This window comes from Acomys minous (assembly GCF_964271855.1).
Source record: "Acomys minous genome assembly, chromosome: 11".
Classification (NCBI taxonomy): Eukaryota; Metazoa; Chordata; class Mammalia; order Rodentia; family Muridae; genus Acomys; species Acomys minous.
The window spans coordinates 93,262,953-93,282,405 of NC_140492.1; the positions used below are offsets into that span (position 1 = coordinate 93,262,953).

Below are 19,453 nucleotides of genomic sequence, written 5' to 3' on the forward strand. Positions count from 1 at the left end.
CATTGTGGTGTTCTCACACGTGTGTACTTGGATCTTGTTCATTTCCCTCATTACTCCCTTGTGGCCCTTCCCACTCCCGTACCCCCTTTCTCCTCCCAGGCCGTCCCCCTTCTGCTCTCACGTCTCTCTTGGGACTCAGTAGGTTTAATCAGGATTGCATATTAGTGAGCATAGGTAAGAGACTCTTTACAGGATTGTGGGGACCTTGCCAGTTGCCCCGTCTCTAAAGGAAATGCACTCCCCTCCCCCTGCAAGCATTGATTGGTTTATTTACCTGACTTAAAAAAAGGATATACTGTTTTAAAGTGTTGCTCTGCTTCCTCAGACAACGACAGCTGATCAACTACTTGAATTTTTTAAACAAGTTGGAGAAGTGAAGTTTGTTCGGATGGCAGGTGATGAGACTCAGCCAACTCGGTTTGCTTTTGTGGAATTTGCAGACCAAAATTCTGTACCAAGGGCCCTTGCTTTTAATGGAGTTATGTTTGGAGACAGGCCGCTGAAGTAAGAAATCTTCAACCAAGAAATTTTAATGGTTTTGAAAAAGTTGTAAAGTGTTTGATTTAATTAAGACTTTTTTTTTTAATAGTAATCAGCAGTTTGTGGAAAGGAAGTTAAGTATAAGTGAAATGCATGACATAGTTGCATTTACATTTCTAGTTATATTTAAAGACCTGTCTCTCTTTTTCTATTTTTAATATATAGTTGACCATTAACTTTGCATATGATACATGTGGTTTCAGGCATTTTTCTGTACAATACTATAATTCAGTTTTGTTTTGTGATGATTGCAGATTCAGGGCAGCTTAATTTATACTTGAACTGTAGAACTTTTTATAGTAAGAATTTTGGTAAATTCCAAGTGCTAGGAAGAAAATAATATTAAGTATCTAGAAGTGTTTTAAATTCGACATTTTGACTTGATATGCTTATGTTTATCCTTGTTTGTAAAAATTTCATATCACCTTTCAGATACTCAAGGCCAGAAATTGTATTTCATGCAGATTAAGTTGAATATGGATTTGAGTTTTATAGGTGGATCTCATAATTACTCTTAAGTGATGAGTCGTTGTTATTGGGTCCTCAGTCTTGTCTGTGGAATGTGTAAGATAGACACAGCAGGGGTGTGTGTGTGTGTGTGTGTGCGTGTCTCTCCCAGAAGCCACCCTACCTACTAGGGGAGGTATACCAGATGTTGTTCAACTCTGAGGCTATGTCTGACTCAGACGTGGGTCAGTATTGAATAAAATGGCCATGTAGTCAACTTCCTCTGCATCCTGCCAGGATGTACAAGTTATTAGCAGAATCTAATTAAGAATAAAAGTGGTCCATTTTAATCCTAATATCAGTATTTTTATTTTTTCTAAGGTATGTGCAAAAGCACTTTTAATGCTCTATTTAGTTGTTGAAGAAGGTGAGGCAGACTTCAGTTTTTCCTCACCTTTTCCTTTGTTTAGCAGGAGATGGTAGGTGGGGATGAGAGATTTATCATGGTTTTCTGGGATTACTTTTGGCTATCCTGTATTTTAGTTATTTTATTTCCTTATGTGCTGTTGAGATATCCTCAGAATTTATATATATATATATCTTACTAATATTTAATTGTTTCATGTTTTACAAACTGTGGTGTGTGTTTGTGATATACTAATATTTTTAATTTAGAATAAATCACTCCAACAATGCAATAGTAAAGCCTCCTGAGATGACACCTCAGGCTGCAGCTAAGGAGTTAGAAGAAGTAATGAAGCGAGTACGGGAGGCCCAGTCATTTATCTCAGCAGCTATTGAACCAGGTAAGGCCGCAGTGCTGTTGAATAGGACGTAGTCTAAAGACCATAGACTCTTAGAACTGGAAGGGATTTTAGGATTACACTGCCCAGTGCCTTCATTGTACACATAAGAAGACCGAAACTCAGGAGGACATAGAAGAACCCAGCACAAATCTGACACACTTTAGCCTTAGTGAGTGAGTTCTCAGTGACAGCAAGGCAGTGTTGAGGTTGGTTTGAGAAACGCAGAGTGTGTGTTACTGTGAGGCTAAGAAGGAAAGAATACATACTCAGTATGTTAAATTCAGGCAGGTTGCCTTTCCCTCAAAGTTTTAGTTTTAAGACAAGAGAAAGGACATAATGATTTAGAAGAAACATAGATTCTCAGTTTTGCCACATTAAAGAAAAACTTACTCAAATTTTTGTGTTGCTAAATACTTTAAAATTCACTCTATGCAATTTATCTTTAATTAGGTTTTCTAAATTAATACTTGGAATTTAGGTGCAATTCTAACAAAATCAAAGCAGGAAGGTCTTAGCCTCACTGTTATAGGAATTGCAGACATGTTTTAATCTTACGTTATGGCAGCAACAAAATACTACGAACAGCTGTTTATAATTATCTGGTTTATATGTACTGCTGCAGGGTGGCTGCACTCAACGAGTTTATGCAATGACTTTCTTGGATGTTTCTGAAGGATAATTGCACAGGAGGAGGATGTACAGAGAGTAGGCCCCTTGCACTATATGTGGTATATTCCACTTGTGCCTAATTATTAACTGGGATCTTTAATTGTTCTGCGCTTACGCTGCAAAGTGGTTTTTTCCTCCCAGAGTCTGGAAAGAGCAATGAAAGGAAAGGCGGTCGGTCTCGTTCCCACACTCGCTCAAAGTCCAGGTCTAGCTCAAAATCCCATTCTAGAAGGAAGAGATCACAGTCAAAGCACAGGTGAGACTCTTGTCAATCCTAATGTTCTTTCAGGTTTGTATTTCAAATAGTTACGATGTCCAAGGAGCAGCAGTCAGAAACGTCATCAGCGTCTGCTTACCTGGTGGTGTGCTTACTGCTCACTGTTGCCCTGACGAGAATGGTGTAGCCGAGGGTTGCGCCAGCTGCTGCCCAGCCAGGCCTCTCTTTCTGTGTGCTCAGGACATAGAGTTTTTCCTGGTGATACTTAGTTTTTAATATTTTAAGTAACATTTACTTCTAGAAATGCTTTTCCTATTTGCTATTTTTCTTTTTTCTTTTTCTATTTGCTATGTTTTATACTAGCCATTTACACATGAAAGTGTTTTTATTCTGCTTTGAGAAAAGCTAATGCTGAAAACAGTAGTGTTCAAGTTGTGGTCCTTCTCTCAGGCCACTCTATGGCCCAAGGACCAGTGCTGTTTTTAGGGTTGGTTGGTTGGTTTGTTTGTTTGTTTTGAGACAGGGTTTCTCTCTGTGTAGCCTTGGCTGTCCTGGACTCACTTTGTAGACCAGGCTGGCCTCGAACTCACAGAGATCTGCCTGCCTCTGTCTCGCCAGAGCTGGGATTAAAGGTGTGCGCCACCACACCCAGATTTTTCTCCTATTTTATTTTAATCATAACTTCAGTATTTTAATTTTTTTTATCGTGTTATTGCTTTGTGTTTGGTGCATGCATATGCAAGGTGGGCAACTAAAGAAGGAGAGGCTGGAGGCGAAGCCTCACAAGCACCCTCAGTCGAGTTTGCTTTTCTGTGGTGATCAAGGAGATTCAAAGATGAGATAGGAGAACAGAGTGCTTTTTCTTTGACTTTGGTAAACTGTACTTTTTGCCCCTTTAATGGTGTGGTTCATACATAATGGTTCATACTGAATAGCCCTTGGGGGCTTTACTGTCACTAGGCTCTTAGTTAGGCAGGCTCAAAGTCAAGTGCCTCTAATTTAAGCCAGTGTGGTGTACATAGCCAATAAATACCAGATTCAGCCAGACCTACGTAGCAAGGTGTTGTCTCAAAAACATCCAGAATAGAAGTGCAGTAGGAACCAGAGTTGGAGCAGAAAAGTAGAACAGATAGAGCAGTGAGAGACCAGGATGGATGATGGATTGCCACATGGTGACAGGATAATGAAGATCAAGGAAAGCAGGAAACTGCCCAAGACTGGTTTCCTGTTGAATGGTTATAAGGAGAGTCAAGCTCTTAGGCTGATAAAAACTAAAACTTGTCTATTAACATCAGTTTCTTTGATAATCTGTGAAACTTTAGTGCTTTTAAAAGAAGGGTGCTAAGTCTCCCTGGCTTTGATCACTATACTTTGTATACGTGCTAATTTAAAAGGCAGTGATGGTAGCTGTGCCCACCAGTCCCTTTCCCTTCTTCCTAGTCTGCTTTGATGGTAAGAGGGAGAACGGAGTGACTGTCCTTGGCTAGGATTTGAGGAGTATGCTTCTGTTTTGTCCAGAGTTTAGTATTTGTTTTATTCACAGAGGTAATGTTGGAAAAGAAGGGCAGCTTTATAATTAACTGCATTTTAGGTTACATAGACTTTACAGATCAGGATAGGAACTATAGGGCAGGGTTTTAATGGCTTTGATACAATGTGATGGCAAATTGCTAGTAGCCATTCAGTGTAAAAATAGTTTTAACTCATAGTAGACAGTTAACAGTTAGCTCTGTGTAAGCAAGTTTTGGCTAAGTAAAAATGTGCTTAATAATAAGATTTTATTAGCAGTTGAAGGGAGTCTAGGGATGCTTCTGGCCTGAAAGTCTACCTCAGACTTTTTAAAACATCCTTTTTGTGTAATTTAATTTATTTTATTAAAATGTGACTATCAGTTGGGCTGGTGAGATAGCTCAGCAGGTAAAGGTGATTTCTACCAAGCCTGGCAACCTGCATTCCATCCTTGGGACCCACATGGTAGAGGAGGAGAAGCCACTCTACAGATTGCTCTCTGACCTCCACACATGTGCTTTGGCTCTCACACATATGCACACATGCACACGCTAAACAAATAATGAAATTAAAACCATAGCCATGAAGATGAGCTTTGGTTATATAAAACACTGGGAAATCTGCATGTCCCTGGCCTCTTTGCTGTGCTAACTTTAAACATTTACTCTGTGCTGGAGGCTACAAGCCATTTTGCATTCATCATTGAGTGAGTCCTCATGATAACCCCGGGAAGTGTAGGTGGGATTCAGGCTGCAGAGAAACATGGGCTTCTAGTACAGAAGAGGAACTTAGCCAGAGTTCACAGCCACCGCTGCAGAGGCGCCTTTTGGATCCCCATGATCAGACTCAAAGCCAGTGGGCCTCCCTGCTTCTTTATTTAAGCTATGTGCATTGAGTTTCCTACGCCTTAAAGGAAATACGTCCTTTTGTTTTGGTCTAGTGTTGGGAATCAAATTCAGGGCAGCACATATTCTAGCAACTCCCATTGAGCTACTTGGCAACCCTATTTTATATTTTAGTAAGTAGTGCCTAGGGTATTTTATTATGAAAAAATAACTTTAAAAATAGACCCAGTTATTTCAATGGGGCTGCCTCAGAATTGAATTGTTATTTTTCCTGGGGGATTATAGAGTAATAAGGTTTCTTTTAGTAGATGATTATAATTAGAGTTATAAGATCAAGACATCATGAATCTGACATTTGAATCTCTCTGGTTTAAACCCCTCATGTTTCATTATCACTATCATCAGGACTATTCTTCCATATATATTCTTTTGAAATATTTTTTATTAATGTGTTCTTTGACAACTTTATACATGTTTATAATGCATTCTGGTGTTCACTCTGCCCTCTTATCTCTCTTTCATCCCTTATAAATTTTTCCTAATATTTGTTGTGACAAACAGTGCATGACCATTTATAGAAATTGTTGAAGCATATAACCTGCTCCTCTCAGGATGAATCACAGCCAGCTTACAAGGAAGCCAGGAATTAGAGACAATTCGTGATGTGAAAACTTGGGCCAAGGGAACAGTCTCCAAATTTGAGGCATGTAATGTTCTGATGAAAAGGAAAACTATTCCTGAAAAAACTCTGAGATAGGAAATAACTATTAAATTATGTTTGTTTTGGGTTCTGCACAATAATATAGCTGGAAATCTTCCAATAAGTAAATTTAATTTCTGCCATTATAAATGAAAACATTATAGAAGGGTCACTTAAAATATTAAGAAATAGATTTTCTAAACACTCTTATTTGAAAATAAGAATTCTTAACTTTTTTGCAGTTGAAATTTTAAGAAAAAAAATTGATCTCCTTACAATTTGTTTTTCTTCAGGAGTAGATCCCATAACAGGTCACGCTCAAGACAGAAAGATAGACGTAGATCCAAGAGCCCACATAAGAAACGCTCCAAGTCTCGGGAGAGGCGGAAGTCAAGGAGCCGGTCACGGTCACGGTGAGTTCTGGATTGGTCACAGGAGAATTTAAATGTTGTCACTGTTTTTACTCGTGAAATTGTGGTTTAGGTTTATATGAGAGAACTAAGGCTTTCTCATTGTTTTAGTGCCTAGGATTACTATGGATGCCTCTGATACAAATAAGATCAGTGGGCCTCAGTCCTGCCTCTTAATTGCTCCACTTAGCAGCTTGGGGTACATTTCTAATATCTATAGTCAGTGCAGATGATTTTTATTACTAATTGTGGAAAAAGAGAGGTCTCTTCTTTTTGAGATAGAATTATTTTGGCTAAAAATTTATTTCTGTCTGTTTTTCAAGGGACAAGAGAAAAGATACCCGAGAAAAGGTGAAGGAAAAGGAAAGAGCAAAGGAGAGAGAGAAGGAAAAGGAGCGTGAAAAAGACAAGGAACGGGGTAAAAACAAAGATAAAGACCGAGAGAAGGAAAAGGACCATGAAAAGGAGCGAGACAAAGAGAAGGAAAAGGAGCCAGATAAAGACAAGGAACGGGAAAAAGACAAATCGAAAGAGACAGATGAAAAACGCAAGAAGGATAAGAAGTCCAGAACACCACCCCGAAGTTACAATGCATCAAGAAGATCCCGTAGTAGCAGCAGGTTTGATGATACTTCTGTGTGTGTCAGGCGCCCCTGCCTGTGGGTGCTTGTGTGTGGAGGCCATAGGGTGGACACGGTAGGCTAGGCTGGTTGGCCAGTTATCCCTGGGGTTCTGCTTGCCTCTGCCTCCCCAGTGCTGGCATTAGAGATGTGTGCTACCAAGCCTGTTTGTGTGAGTCCACGTGGGTTCTGGAGGTAGGAGTCGGGGCCTATGCTTGCGTGACAAGCACTTGACTGACTGAGCCATCGCTGCACCCTCTTATACTTTGTACCAAGGGTTTGCTGGTGATGGATGAGTACGTTTTTAACTGAGGGGGAAGATTACTGTATGCAAGCATAGCAGTAACATTTCCCCTTAATTGGCGAGTGAACTTTTCTCCAGCATAGGGATTACTACTTCAGTGAACCTCTTGGGCAAGATACTTGGACAGACTTAGCTTTCATAATACAGTATTTAGATCTGGTTAATTTTTACTAGTTTCTTAGAGGATGGCATGTGATGGGAAAAATGCTTTAAAAACACCTATGTAAAAATTCCTGTTTGATAGTTGACTTTTGAGGTTTTTGGTGTGTCTCCTGAGTGATGTGGTAAATCTTTGCACGTTCATGATTTCTGAAGTTGTGTGAGTCCTGTCTGTCAGTTCAGTTAACTTTTAACTTTCATTGTGCTTTGTGTATGCCATTTAAATATTATTCTCCTTCGTTTTAAGGATTAAATCTTTTCCCCTTAGGACTATTGTTTCTACTTATTAGTAGATATGCTGCCACCAGGTGGCAGCATCTTGCTATAGTAACAGCTATAAAATGAGACTTCCTCAGGGTTGTTTAGCTCCTTTATTCCAGATGATTCTATGATGACTAAGTTAAGCTTAGTCTTTTAAAAATACTTAAAAGTAAATGTTTCAACAAATTTTAAAGTTGGCTTTTCATTGCAGACAAGTTGGTGAATGAATATATTTCCTATTTTTAAAAATGTTATTTTATAGCTTATTTTCATGCTAGCTACTGAAAGATAAAAGCTTATTACAGTGTTCATTAGTGTAACAGTCCAGGTCTTGTTCTCAGCTGACTTTGATGTCTCGCCTTATTCAGTCCTCCCAGCCAGCTTGTGAGACTGAACTGTGGTAAGGTCAGGCCTTTCCATTGCCCGCTTCTCTGCTGTCACAAGTGTAGTGCCTTGTTGCTTTCTTTTTAGAAAGTATGACATTTTTGTAACTAGTATTTGGCTCCTGCTTTTTAAAACTGCCTCAGAGCCATGAAGTTGAAAATGATAATACTGGTCACAATGGGCTCGCCTTCGAAACACTAAAACACAGTTACAGCCTTTGTCGTGGATATCAGCTTAACCTGTGACCACACTTTGCTTGCAAGTGACTTTGTTGGTCATGTTGTGGGTCCCTTCATGTTGTTGTGCCATCCAGATACTGTGCCTCACACCATCAAACATAAGCTTATTTTTCTATTGACCCTGAAATGTTTGTTGGCTTTCTTCTGTTGCATGTGTGTGTTCTCTGTGTCTCTCTGTCTCCAAGGTCTCTATATGTAAACCTAGCTGGCCTCAAACTTAGAAAGATGATGTGAGTCTCTCAAGTCCTGGAGTTGAAAGGCATCTGCCACCATGCCCAGCTCCTTTTTCAGTCCTGAACATAGTCTTAAGCCCTGGGACCTAGAGGCCAAAAGACAAGGGGCGAGCTGTGAAGAGTTCAGTAAGTGACTGCATGGAGTGCCGCCAGTGTGAGCAGCAGCTGCGGCCTCTTGGGCTTTACTAGGCCCCTTCTTTTCTAATGCTCTGATTTGTTTATTGTATGGGAAACACTAACTGCTTTCCGTTAGAACTTAGTAGAGAAGTCTACTTCAGACTCTTTATTTTTAACACTGTCTCCGAATCTGTTTAATTTTTATTTTATGTGCATTGAGGGTGTCAGATCCTCTGAAACTGGAGTTATAGACAGTTGTGAGCTGCCATGTGAGTGCTGGAGATTGAACCCTGGTCCTCTAGAAGAGCAATCAATGCTCTTAACCCCTGAGCCATCTCTCCAGCCCCTAATCTGTATTTTTTTTTAAAAAAATTAATATTTAAAAAATGTCTAATGTTTAAACTTAACTGTCCAGAAAGGGAAAGAAAGGCAGAGAGTGTGAACCGGTGCTTTGCTACCATGTATGAGTAGAAATGGGTTGATTTCCCTAGTATTCTGTTGCTACTCCCCACAAAAACACAAAATCTTTATCTGTGGAGCACCTGCTGTGTGCCAGGCGCTGCTCCTGACATGTTTCAGCTGGTACCCTCTAGCTCCGACACAGCCCTGTAAGCCGTGAGTTATTCTGTGGGGTGTTTTGTTTTGTTTTGTTTCTAGTTGAAAAAGTAGATCCAGTTTAAATAGTATTTGTGTGCTTAAATTTCATGAAAGAAAACTAAAACCAAGAGTAAGGAGAACTTGAGTTTCAAAATACTGATATTTTGGTTGTGTGGTCAGTGGTTCTCAGAGCTGCTGCTCCGCGTGTGAGTGTGGGACGTGCTTGCACTTATGTTTACATGTGTTGTGGTTAGAGGGCCGTGTCCGTGTTGCCCTCTATCTCCACCTTATTTTTTGAGACAAGGTCTCATTGAACTCAAAACTCCCTGGCTGCCCAGGCTGGCTAGCAAGTCTGCCAGAGCCCCTTGTTTCTGCCTCCTGGTGCAGGGTTACAAGTATGTGCCACCCTGCCTTGCCTGCCTTTTACATGGGGGCTTAGACAGCAGTGTTTTATCCACTAAGCAATTGGCCAGCCCTTACCAGAACTTCTTATATAATTGGCTATATTAATCTGTTTGATAAATGTGTCCTCATTCCTCATCCTTTGAGTTGTAGACATGGTGAAGTTCATTGATTCTAAGTTAACCACTCTTAAATATAGTTTAAAATACATGTTATTTGTTAATATTAAAATGTTATTTTTTCTTTATTTCTTTATCTAAATTTCAGATATTAACTACCTGTATAAATTTGTGCACTCAACTTTGGAATACTGGGCCAACAGTAATGATAGCAAGCTAGAGGGGAAAGCAGTTTCTCAATAAGTTATTTAGATGCTTTATTACTCTTGAAACATCAGGCCTTAGCAAGATAGCTTATCTTTCTGTTTTGGCAGACTTGCTATTTTGTTAGAAAGTCTTTGCAGTGGGGCAGGAGGAGCCAGAATCATGATGATGGAAAAGATTTTAGTCATTAAAAAGGAAGATACTAGCTGGGCGGTGGTGGCACATACCTTTAATCCCAGCCACCGGGAGGCAGAGGCAGGTGGATCTCTGTGAGTTCAAGGCCAGCCTGGTCTACAAAGGGAGTCCAGGACAGTCAAGGGTACACAGAAGAGACCTTGTCTTGAAAAACACCAACAGCAACAACAAAGAAGAGGGAAGCTACTTAAATCTGGAACATCCTTGATATCCTCTCCACTTGGAAGATTGTTCTAGTGAAGCCCATTACTGTGTATACTAACGTGAAATAAAAAAGAATTTAAAGATATCAAGTGAAAAGGAGGATGTCCTCTATTTTCTGAAAATTTAGATGACTGTTTTGTCAACAATGAAGTGTATGGTCGATAGTTTGATGTGCACTAAAATCAGGTAATAAAACAAGCCTTTAAAAAGAGTTTAGTGGACTCTTAAGGGTTCCGGGAGTGGCTCAGGGGAAAGCACTTGTCTGTCATGTGGGAGGGCCTGGATTTGCTCTCCAGGGTCCTTTAACCCTCTCCTAATAAAACGAGCTAAGCTGGTGGTGTAAGCTACAATCTAAGCACAAGGGACCTGAGGCTGGTGTCAGGGTCTGAAAAACATTAAAAAAACAAAACAACAACAACAAAAAAAACAAAGACCCCCAAACCAAACTTTATAGTGTGAACTTTCCTTAATTTCATATGCTGACTTTAGAGAGTGATGTGTTCTGTCTTTCAGAGAGAGGCGGCGGCGGAGAAGCAGGAGTTCTTCCAGATCACCAAGAACGTCAAAGACCATAAAAAGAAAATCTTCACGGTCCCCATCTCCCAGGGGGTAGGTGGACACGTCCTGTAAAACAGAGAGAGGGAGCAGGAAATGAAAAAGAAGTTCTTCTTCAGCCTGTTTCTAAGTTTTGGTTTTTAAACAGCTGCTATATTTGTATTCTTCAGAATTGATAAAAGACATTAAAACTATCAGCTTCTTACTACCCATCCTGTCTGTATAGGAATTGACCATTGAGCTTCTTTCCCCAATTTTGTATAATTATAAGATGGAAATGTAGAATTTTTCCTTAGATTAAAAAGTAGCATGAAATAGATGGGGGTTGTGCCTTTTTGCCACTCTTAACTATAAGAAATGTCTCCCAAGCTAGGCGGGGTGGTGCACACCTTTAATCCCAGCACTCGGGAGGCAGAGGCAGGCAGATGCTGTGAGTTTGAGGCCAGGCTGGTCTACAAAGTGAGTCAAGCACAGCCAAGGCTACACAGAGAAACCCTGTCTGGTGGGGGTGGGGTGGGTGGAGGCAGTGTCTCCCCACTAGTGAGAGAGAAGAATCTTCTTTCCTCTTGATGATGCTGGGACTCTGGTTCTGGGACAGTACTCTGTTTTCCTTCTGCCTGCTTCTCATTTGCTGTTTTAGCTTTTGTCTGTTTCTTTTTGCAAAATCAGGCAAATAGATATTTTCCAGTTTTTCTTTTCTTCACCCGAAGGATAGCATCCTCTTGTATATTCGTGTGGTCAGTGACTGTGCCCAGGTCTGGTGGTGTTTACACACCAGTAGACCAGACTTCCCTTGAACTTGTCCTGAACTATTATTATGTCTGTTCGCTTACTTTTGTTCTTTACAGTTCCAGAAATAGAATTTGAGGTTCAGGTTTTGAGGTAATTTTTGTATGTGGTTAGAGGTAGGATTCCAACTACATTCTTTGGCATCTGGATTAAAATTTTCTCCAGCACCATTGTTTAAAACAGCCATTTACCATTGAGTGTTGGTCTCGGCACCTATTTTGAAAATCGTTTGACCCAGTATGTAGAAATGTATTCTAGGCTATTCCATGGCTTTCCATGTTTGTCCTTAGGCAAGCGCCATGTTTTCAGTTAGTCTAGTTTTGTGGTCATTTTGAAATCAGAAATTCTGAGTCATCTGTGTTTTTTCTTTTGCTTTAAAAATATTTACGTATCTATTTTATGTGTATGCTTGAGTGTATATATGTTACAACATTTACCCAGGATCCCGTGGGGGTGAGAAGATACTGTCAGATTCCCTAGAGCTGGAAGGTGTGAGCTGCTGTGAGTGCTGGAGACCAAACCACAGGGTCTCAACATGGAGTGCTCTTAGCAGTGTGCCGTCCCTCCAGTTTCAATTCTGTCTTTTTTTCAAAAGATCATTTTGGCTATATGGAAAGCCTTCAAGATATCACATGAGTTTTAGGACAGAATTTTCCTGTATCTGCTGCTGATGCAGTTCATGGTCTTGTGTGGGATGCATTGAGTGTGTGTATATTGCTTTTGCTGGTTTAATGGCATTCAGTCTTGCCTTCCAGTGTGTCTTCTGTATGCTCTTTCATTACGTGTTGTGGTGGTCAGTATTTGAATTGGTGTTTTGCTTTTTGTTATCTTTAGTTAAATTGATTGTATTTTCTTTAAAATGTTGCTTTTGTTTTATTTGTAATTACATGCAAGTTTGTGTGGTTTGTGCATGTGAGCCCAATGTCTGCAGAGGGCGGGGAGTTAGAAGCAATTGTGACCTGCCTGGTGTGGGTGCTGGGAACAGGGCCTCAGCCCTCCATGTTAGTCCTCAGCCGCCTCTCCAGCTCTTGTATTAATGCTTGTTATGGTCCTTTGTATTGTTCCTTTGGTTTTGAAGCCGTACATAAAGAAACATAACACACAAAAAGATGCTTTGTTTAGAGGTACTTGAGATTTTTTTCTTTGCCTTGTCAAGTTTTTTGCAAACACATTTACAATTTTAATGTTTGTTTTATGTATTTGGAGTTTTTGCTGTGGCTAGAAATTTCCTTTCACCTAGAATTCACCCATACTTATTTCTAGTATGTAGTCATTTCATTTAAAAGTAAATTGGGTCTCTAAGTCAATTTTGTTTATTTCTGTTACTCAGAATGGCATGTGCATCTTGTTTTATCACCTTTCAAATGGTTAGACAGTTGTCCCAAAACCTCTTACTATAAAATACCGTTTTTCCCCAGTGATTTGAATGGTACCTTTGCTGCAACACATTTTCCTTTGTTTTTGGATCTGCTTCATAGTGTCTTCATTTGTTCCATTAGTCTTGTGTCTATTTTTAAACTCCTTGCTATCTTGGCCAGATCATGAGCAGTTATGTTTTTCAAGTGATGTGCATAATTCTTCCCGTATAACCTTACGGAATTGTTATTTTTTTTTTTTTCCTTTTACCATTTTTTTTTTAAAGTAGTGCATTCTGTGTGTTTTAGGTTTGGATTTGGATTGGTGGTTCTTGTTTTCAAATAGTAGATGAAGTGGCAAAAGACATAGTAGGCTATTTGATTTGTTTGTTTTGTTTTTTGGAGACAGGGTTTCTCTGTGTAGCCTTGGCTGTTCTGGACTTACTTTGTAGACCAGGCTGGCCTCTGCCTCCCCAGCGCTGGTTTTTCGGGCCTGCAACACTGCGCTCAGCTATAGTAGGTTATTTGAAATTCTAAATTTTGTTAGTAGCTATTCTCTCACATCTGAATCTCTGTCCTTTTTATTCTCTTGTTAATATTTTTTCTATTTTGTAAATGTAGGAGTCAAGATAATTTGGTGGGAGTTGGTTCTCTTATCTTATAGGTCCCAGGTAGTCATGTTTGATGTCAACTAAGCCGTCTACTGTCCTCTTTTTATTCCCTTTTGAATGTTCATATATTGAGAACATACATATGAAAACATTATACAGTAGTATATGGATGTTCGTAGAGTTGTGAAAAGAAAAAATCCTGTAGGGCTTACGGATTCAGTGGAAGAGTTTGTGTTACTAGAAAACAAATGTGTTTAGCTTAGGTGCAACATTTTCCTACATACTTTAGATTTGTGGTTGGGCCACTCTACGGATAAGGCGCCATTATAGTATAGGCTGACTATAGTTGGTTTTTACCTCATCCTTATTTCAGTAGATAAGTATATCTTGAACATTTAAAAAGTAGGAAATTGATAATACCAAGTTGGGTCTTAAAGGGGCACATGTAGCTGCTGCAGAATGACTTTAACCTTGACTAAAGCAAAGGGTGGAATAGGTCAGGCTGCAGGACTAGTGTTTATTACTTTGCCAATAATACTTTGCCTTGTTTTAGATAGCCCGTGTTAGATAAGGACTGCTTGCTGTCAAGAGTGTAGAGTAGCTCTTCACATTCTTAAAAGATGCCTCTTGCATTTTCAATGTAGTCGAAATAAGAAAGATAAAAAGAGAGAAAAAGAACGGGACCACATCAGTGACAGGAGAGAAAGAGAGCGGTCCACCTCCACAAAAAAGAGTTCTGGTGACCGAGATGCGAAGGAGAAGGTAGAGAAGACCAACACCCCAGTGAAGGTAAGCCGCCCAGCCAGGGCTGTGTGCGCCCTCCCCCGCACATATGTACCAATTAAAACATAAGCAGCCTACTTCCTTACTGGAGAATTAAAAATAACATACAAGGAGAAAAATTGTAAAGAACCTCTGGTTACAAACATGTTTGGTATGTTTATGATAGCAATTTTGAGGAGACTTTGTTGTCATTGGTTTTGTAGTATCTAGTTAAAATTAGATTTGTTGGTATGTAATACATAATTGAAAACAAAATTCAGGGGCTGGAGAGATGGCTCAGAGGTTAAAAGCACTGGCTGCTCTTCCAAAGGTCTTGAGTTGAATTCCCAGCAACCACATGGTGCCTCACAACTGTCTATAATGTGATCTGATGCCCTCTTCTGGCCTGCTGTATACATAATAAATAAATATATCTTTAAAGAAAAGAAAACCAAATTCCCTAATACAGAATTAAAAACTAAATTCCCCAATTAAGCCTTTTCTTTTTAGATATTCTAAATATTTGTGAATTATGTCAGTTCTCTTTGCTATTTTGTCATGTATAATTCTTGTAATAAGGTTCTGGATCTTTGATACTGTTGGATTTTGTCAGCAACAGTGACATGAACATTATTTATTGAGCATGTATTACATCTTGGGTATTCTTTGTTTTCATGAAATCCTTCCTTAGCCTGAGGGTATAATTTGGACTGCTTTTCAAGGCATTTCTAAGAGGAATAGTGACTTTTTGTACATGTTCACAATTATTTTTTGTGGTGTATTGGAAAACTATTTGGCTTTTTTGTTTTGTTTTGTTTTGCAAGTCTGTTTTGAAGAGCTAGAATTTCTGTTCACCTGTTGTGTTCTGATTTTGTTACCACGAGCTACCCATCTTTTGTGGGAAATAACATACAAAGGGCCAATTGATACATATGCTTGCATGGGGTTTTAAGGACAGAAACAATACAGTTTTACTCACAAAAGACAGTTGCATTCAGCCACAGTTACAGACAGTTCCTCTGCACAATAGTAAATGTGCCCTTGATGTCTGCTGTAGGAGAAGGAGCACAGTAAAGAGACAGAGTCCAGTGTGAGCAGAGATACAGAGGACAAGGACTCGGCACGGACTGAGGAAGAGAACAAGCTGCAGCAGAACGGGAGCTGCCAGCCGAGTGAAGAGAGCCTCTGCAGCAAGGCTGATGCTGTGTAGGCCGCCGGCCGTGCCCTCCCTCCGCTGCGGGTCAAACCCAAAGCTTTCAGTTTGCAACAAGGTGTAAACAGGGAAGAAACCCATGTGTGGGAACTAACAACTTTTCCGGCTATGAGGTGACATGTGGGCGTCTTGTTACTGAGCATGGACATCATGAAGTACCAGATGTCACCCAAACTCACCATCTTCTGAAGTCTGCGTTTCCATGATGGCCGCCACACTTGTCATGCGGTGCGTTAGTGTTTGCCAGGAGCATTGCAGATAACTTGGACATCAAAGATGCAGAATGGAACTATCCCTTAAGACCAGAGATGAGCATTGGAGGCTCTAAAAATGCTAGTACTGAATTTTGTATTGTTTTACTTTTTTAAAGAATATTTCAATATATACAGTTTGATGATGTGCTTGAAATTTGTGCAGATATACACACACTCTTGTAAAGTGCAAAGTATGTAAGAAGTTTTAACATTTACTTCACAGGGCTTACAGTGATTGTGGTAAAGTCTCACCATTGTGTTTTCTTTCGCGCCTTGTTTTGGATATCAGCTTTTCTTTCAAACACTTTTACAGATTAAAATTGCCTAAAGAAGTGGCTTAAGAACCAACTGACAGTGCATGCTATTGTTCTTTCCGAAGAAGAGCAGCTGTGTCGAATACTAATACATGTTAGTATTCGGTGTTTAGAGTCACTGGGTCTGCCACAAAATGAGCATTTCTTCTTAAACTTTGTTGACATTTCCAAGCTCATGAGAAATGTTGCGGTGTGTCTTGTCAGCTGTAGGTGGCAAAGATGCTCTTATGAAAAAGGAAACTGAGTTTTCAAAGTGGACGATGGGAGCACAAGCTGAGGCGTTAGTGCCTTCTGCAGTGCGTGGTGGACGGTTCGCATCACTCGTACTCATATGGAATCTACATGGCTGTGTGTTATTCACACCCATTGGCAAGTGTGCAAGTGGTGTGCCAGAAGCACTTCTTAGTTCAGTTAAGAAAAGGGAAGTCCTGTTTACAAGACTTGTGGAGTTTCAAACAACAATGCAGTTTTGGGACCACCAGCTTTATACTGTGATAATTAAAAAGGAGACACGCTCTATATCAGATCAGAGGAAACCTACTAGTTGACTTCATTGGATGGCCTTAATATTAGCTCGCAGTCATTTTCTCCTAATGATGCAGAATTTATTCTTAAAGGAAGGACTAGGATCATATGGAGGTAGTTTTGTGTTAAATGATATGCTTATGCGAGTTTAAGACACAAGGTCATCCATCGGTCTTAGGCTCAACCTTTTGCAGAAGGTATGCAAATAGTAAAATGACATCTCTGTTAATATTTTCTCCAAAACTATAAATTCTAGTAAATGCACTATTCATTATTGTTACATTTCCAAAACAAAAACACACTTTTACTTTTAATTTGCAGAAGTTATTTGAAAATCAAGTGTAATTATTTTAATTTAACACAATCAAATTACTCAGTTGCCTTACCTCATGGGAAGAGTTCCTTTCACAGATTTAAAAGGCCAAGTAGTGCTTTAGTTATTTGGTTTCAGCTTGAGTCTTGTGTTGAAACTAATTTGAAGAGTAGAAAGGCCCTTTCTGCAAATCATAAGCCTGGTTCTGTTATGAAGCTGCTTAACTGTCTTCAGGTGTTCGGAATTACCGTGTGTATGTGTGCGTGTGCTTTCTTTTTTGTCACTGTGTACATTAAACTTTTGGGAAATACTTTACTATGTAAAGTATAGATGGCCATTAAATCATTTAGCCACATACAGTTGGCTGCAAACAGCTTATTCTGATACGGAAATCCCCGGGCACCTGTGGAAAGATTGTGAAGGCCTGTGTCTTGCTTCAGCCGCTGTCTTATTTATGATATGTAAGTAGAAGAGAGCAAATGTTTGAATCTTTGTTATTTTTAGTACCATTTCTCTAATAAAGTTCAGTATTTTAGAGGAAAGACTCTTTAGTTTCATCCCGCTCTTGTTTTGTTTGGTATATGGAGGGTGCTGACACGGTTTTTGCAGTGTTTCTTTCTAAACCAGCCCTTTAAAGGTCGGGAGTTTTCCTGTCCTCTGGACCATTCAGATGTTTTCATGGTGGAAATTGATGCTTTTAATTCCTGCTGCTAATTACTCCTCACGCAGGTGTTTATTTTGCTCAGATAATCACTAATGTAGAAAATGGTTGTAAAAACTCAGAATGAGTGGGATACAAGAGAAAAAAGCCAGATGCTGTGGGAAATTTGCATTTTTCTTAGAAGCGACTCTCACTGGCCTGGCAGGCGTAAGTGAGGGAGGCAGGCACACCTGTTCTTTGTTTTTATTCGAATACTTTTTTCTATTACGGTACTGAATTTCTTTCAAGAATGTTGTTTTGCACCCAAGACAGATGCCGTCAGGAAAACGTGAGGTAAGATAAGAGGGCCCGCCCCCTGATGGCGAGTGTGGTTTTCTTTTCCTCTTTCTGGACAGGGTCTGTTGCTATTGATCGCTTCCATGTGCTGCTATAAGCACCAACCTGGAGGCTAACAGTTACGTGCGCAGCAGGTCCTTACTGAACTTTGATGACGTTCGCCGCACTTGCTGTTCCCCATCGTTACCTAGTTAGCTTAGACTAAAGACACTACTCCGCCTGGAATCCTTTCCCTGTTTAGAATTCTGTTTCTGAACAGATTCAGTGTCAGCTATGGATTTATCCTTGTGTTAGAGGCTTAAGTTTTTATATACTCACGTACAAATAAAAACCAATGTTTATAAGCAAAATGGTTTATTATTCTTCTGATCAAGAAAGTTTTAAGATGCTAATATTGTTCTTTTGTCTGTGTGGCTTTTACTTTGAAAAAAATCCAGCCTTTTATCTAGACCTGTCTTAACCTGTGAGATTATTTAACTTTAAGGGTTGTGAAGCTCACTAATAAGCTTTTAAACTTTTTTCAGTTTAGTTCAGTTAGCAGCTAGACTCAGTCTCTTTGAAGGAATGTGTCGAGTCATAGAGCATCTCTGAGTCACTGGAAAGAGGATTTGGTCATGCGGGTTATGAAGTCGAGGCAACCCTGTGATGTGCAGATGCAGTGACTGCTGACTGCGTGTTTATGTTTCCCCCACCTTAGTGCTTTCTCATGTTTACTTGTAGTCACTTGAATTATTTTCACACTCCCAGATTTAGTGCTCTTCAAAGGGCTCCATTCTGTTTCTGGAAACAATCTAATCTAATATCAATGTAATAATCTTTTAAAATAAAACTTGTTTCCTACTTAATTTGTAGGTCAGCCTTTCAATTTCTTTTGTCTTTTATTGGATGCTTAGTGATTTCACCTGAGGAGTGAGTGATACATAAATTAAAAGTTAAAGACTAAAGCCATTTATGACTTCAGGTTAGATTTAGTAGTTTGTTTGTTTTTTTTAATATTCCAGGCCAAGATAAGTTAATAGTTTCCTCAATTGATTTGTTTATAGATTTTTTTTTTCCTTCCTGTTAAGGATTGAACCCAGGGCTTCACACCTGAAGTGTGCTGTCACTGAGCTGCAGCCCAACTCTTAGCAATGTATTTTAAAAGTAGGTTTTTAATCTGTTTAGGCTTACTGATGTTTAGGTTTACTGACGGGTAACATTTTAATTTGGAAATTTGCCAGTTTGTGAGAGGTGATGTTTAAATTCCAGGATCAGGATGGAGTATCTGTCTCCGTTCATGATTCATTTTTTATTTGCTAATGGAGACATTCCTGGCTCTGTAAGTTCAGATTTCATCAAATTCATACTGAGTTACAGAATTCTATCAATAAATGGTACCAGTAGGCAACACATGATTGGGGACCAACCCCGAGAACTGACTTCCATACAAGATTAAATATACTGTGTAACTGTATAGGTCAGTTTTGTAGTTAAAAAATTCCTTCTTGGTCTCAAGTAGTTTAATAGAACAGTATTCTAGATCATCAAGGGAAAAGTTACTGTAAGCATCAAGATACTGCCTAGGTGTGAGTCTCTGAGTAGAAC

General features: G+C 39.5%; 1 protein-coding gene across 2 annotated transcripts in view; it reads left to right on the top strand.

Annotated features, from left to right (window-relative positions):
* The window catches only part of SREK1 (splicing regulatory glutamic acid and lysine rich protein 1), a 36,114-nt gene extending 18,700 nt beyond the window's left edge, over positions 1-17,414 (top strand). For both annotated transcript variants that reach the window (XM_084802298.1, XM_084802299.1), the window contains 8 exons: positions 326-504; positions 1,663-1,793; positions 2,604-2,718; positions 6,027-6,146; positions 6,467-6,763; positions 10,695-10,790; positions 14,136-14,280; positions 15,311-17,414. In XM_084802298.1, the coding sequence (XP_084658424.1) occupies positions 326-504; positions 1,663-1,793; positions 2,604-2,718; positions 6,027-6,146; positions 6,467-6,763; positions 10,695-10,790; positions 14,136-14,280; positions 15,311-15,463 (1,236 nt within the window). In that variant the 3' untranslated portion in view covers positions 15,464-17,414. The remainder of the gene's footprint in view (positions 1-325; positions 505-1,662; positions 1,794-2,603; positions 2,719-6,026; positions 6,147-6,466; positions 6,764-10,694; positions 10,791-14,135; positions 14,281-15,310) is intronic.
* The last annotated feature ends 2,039 nt before the right edge of the window (positions 17,415-19,453 follow it).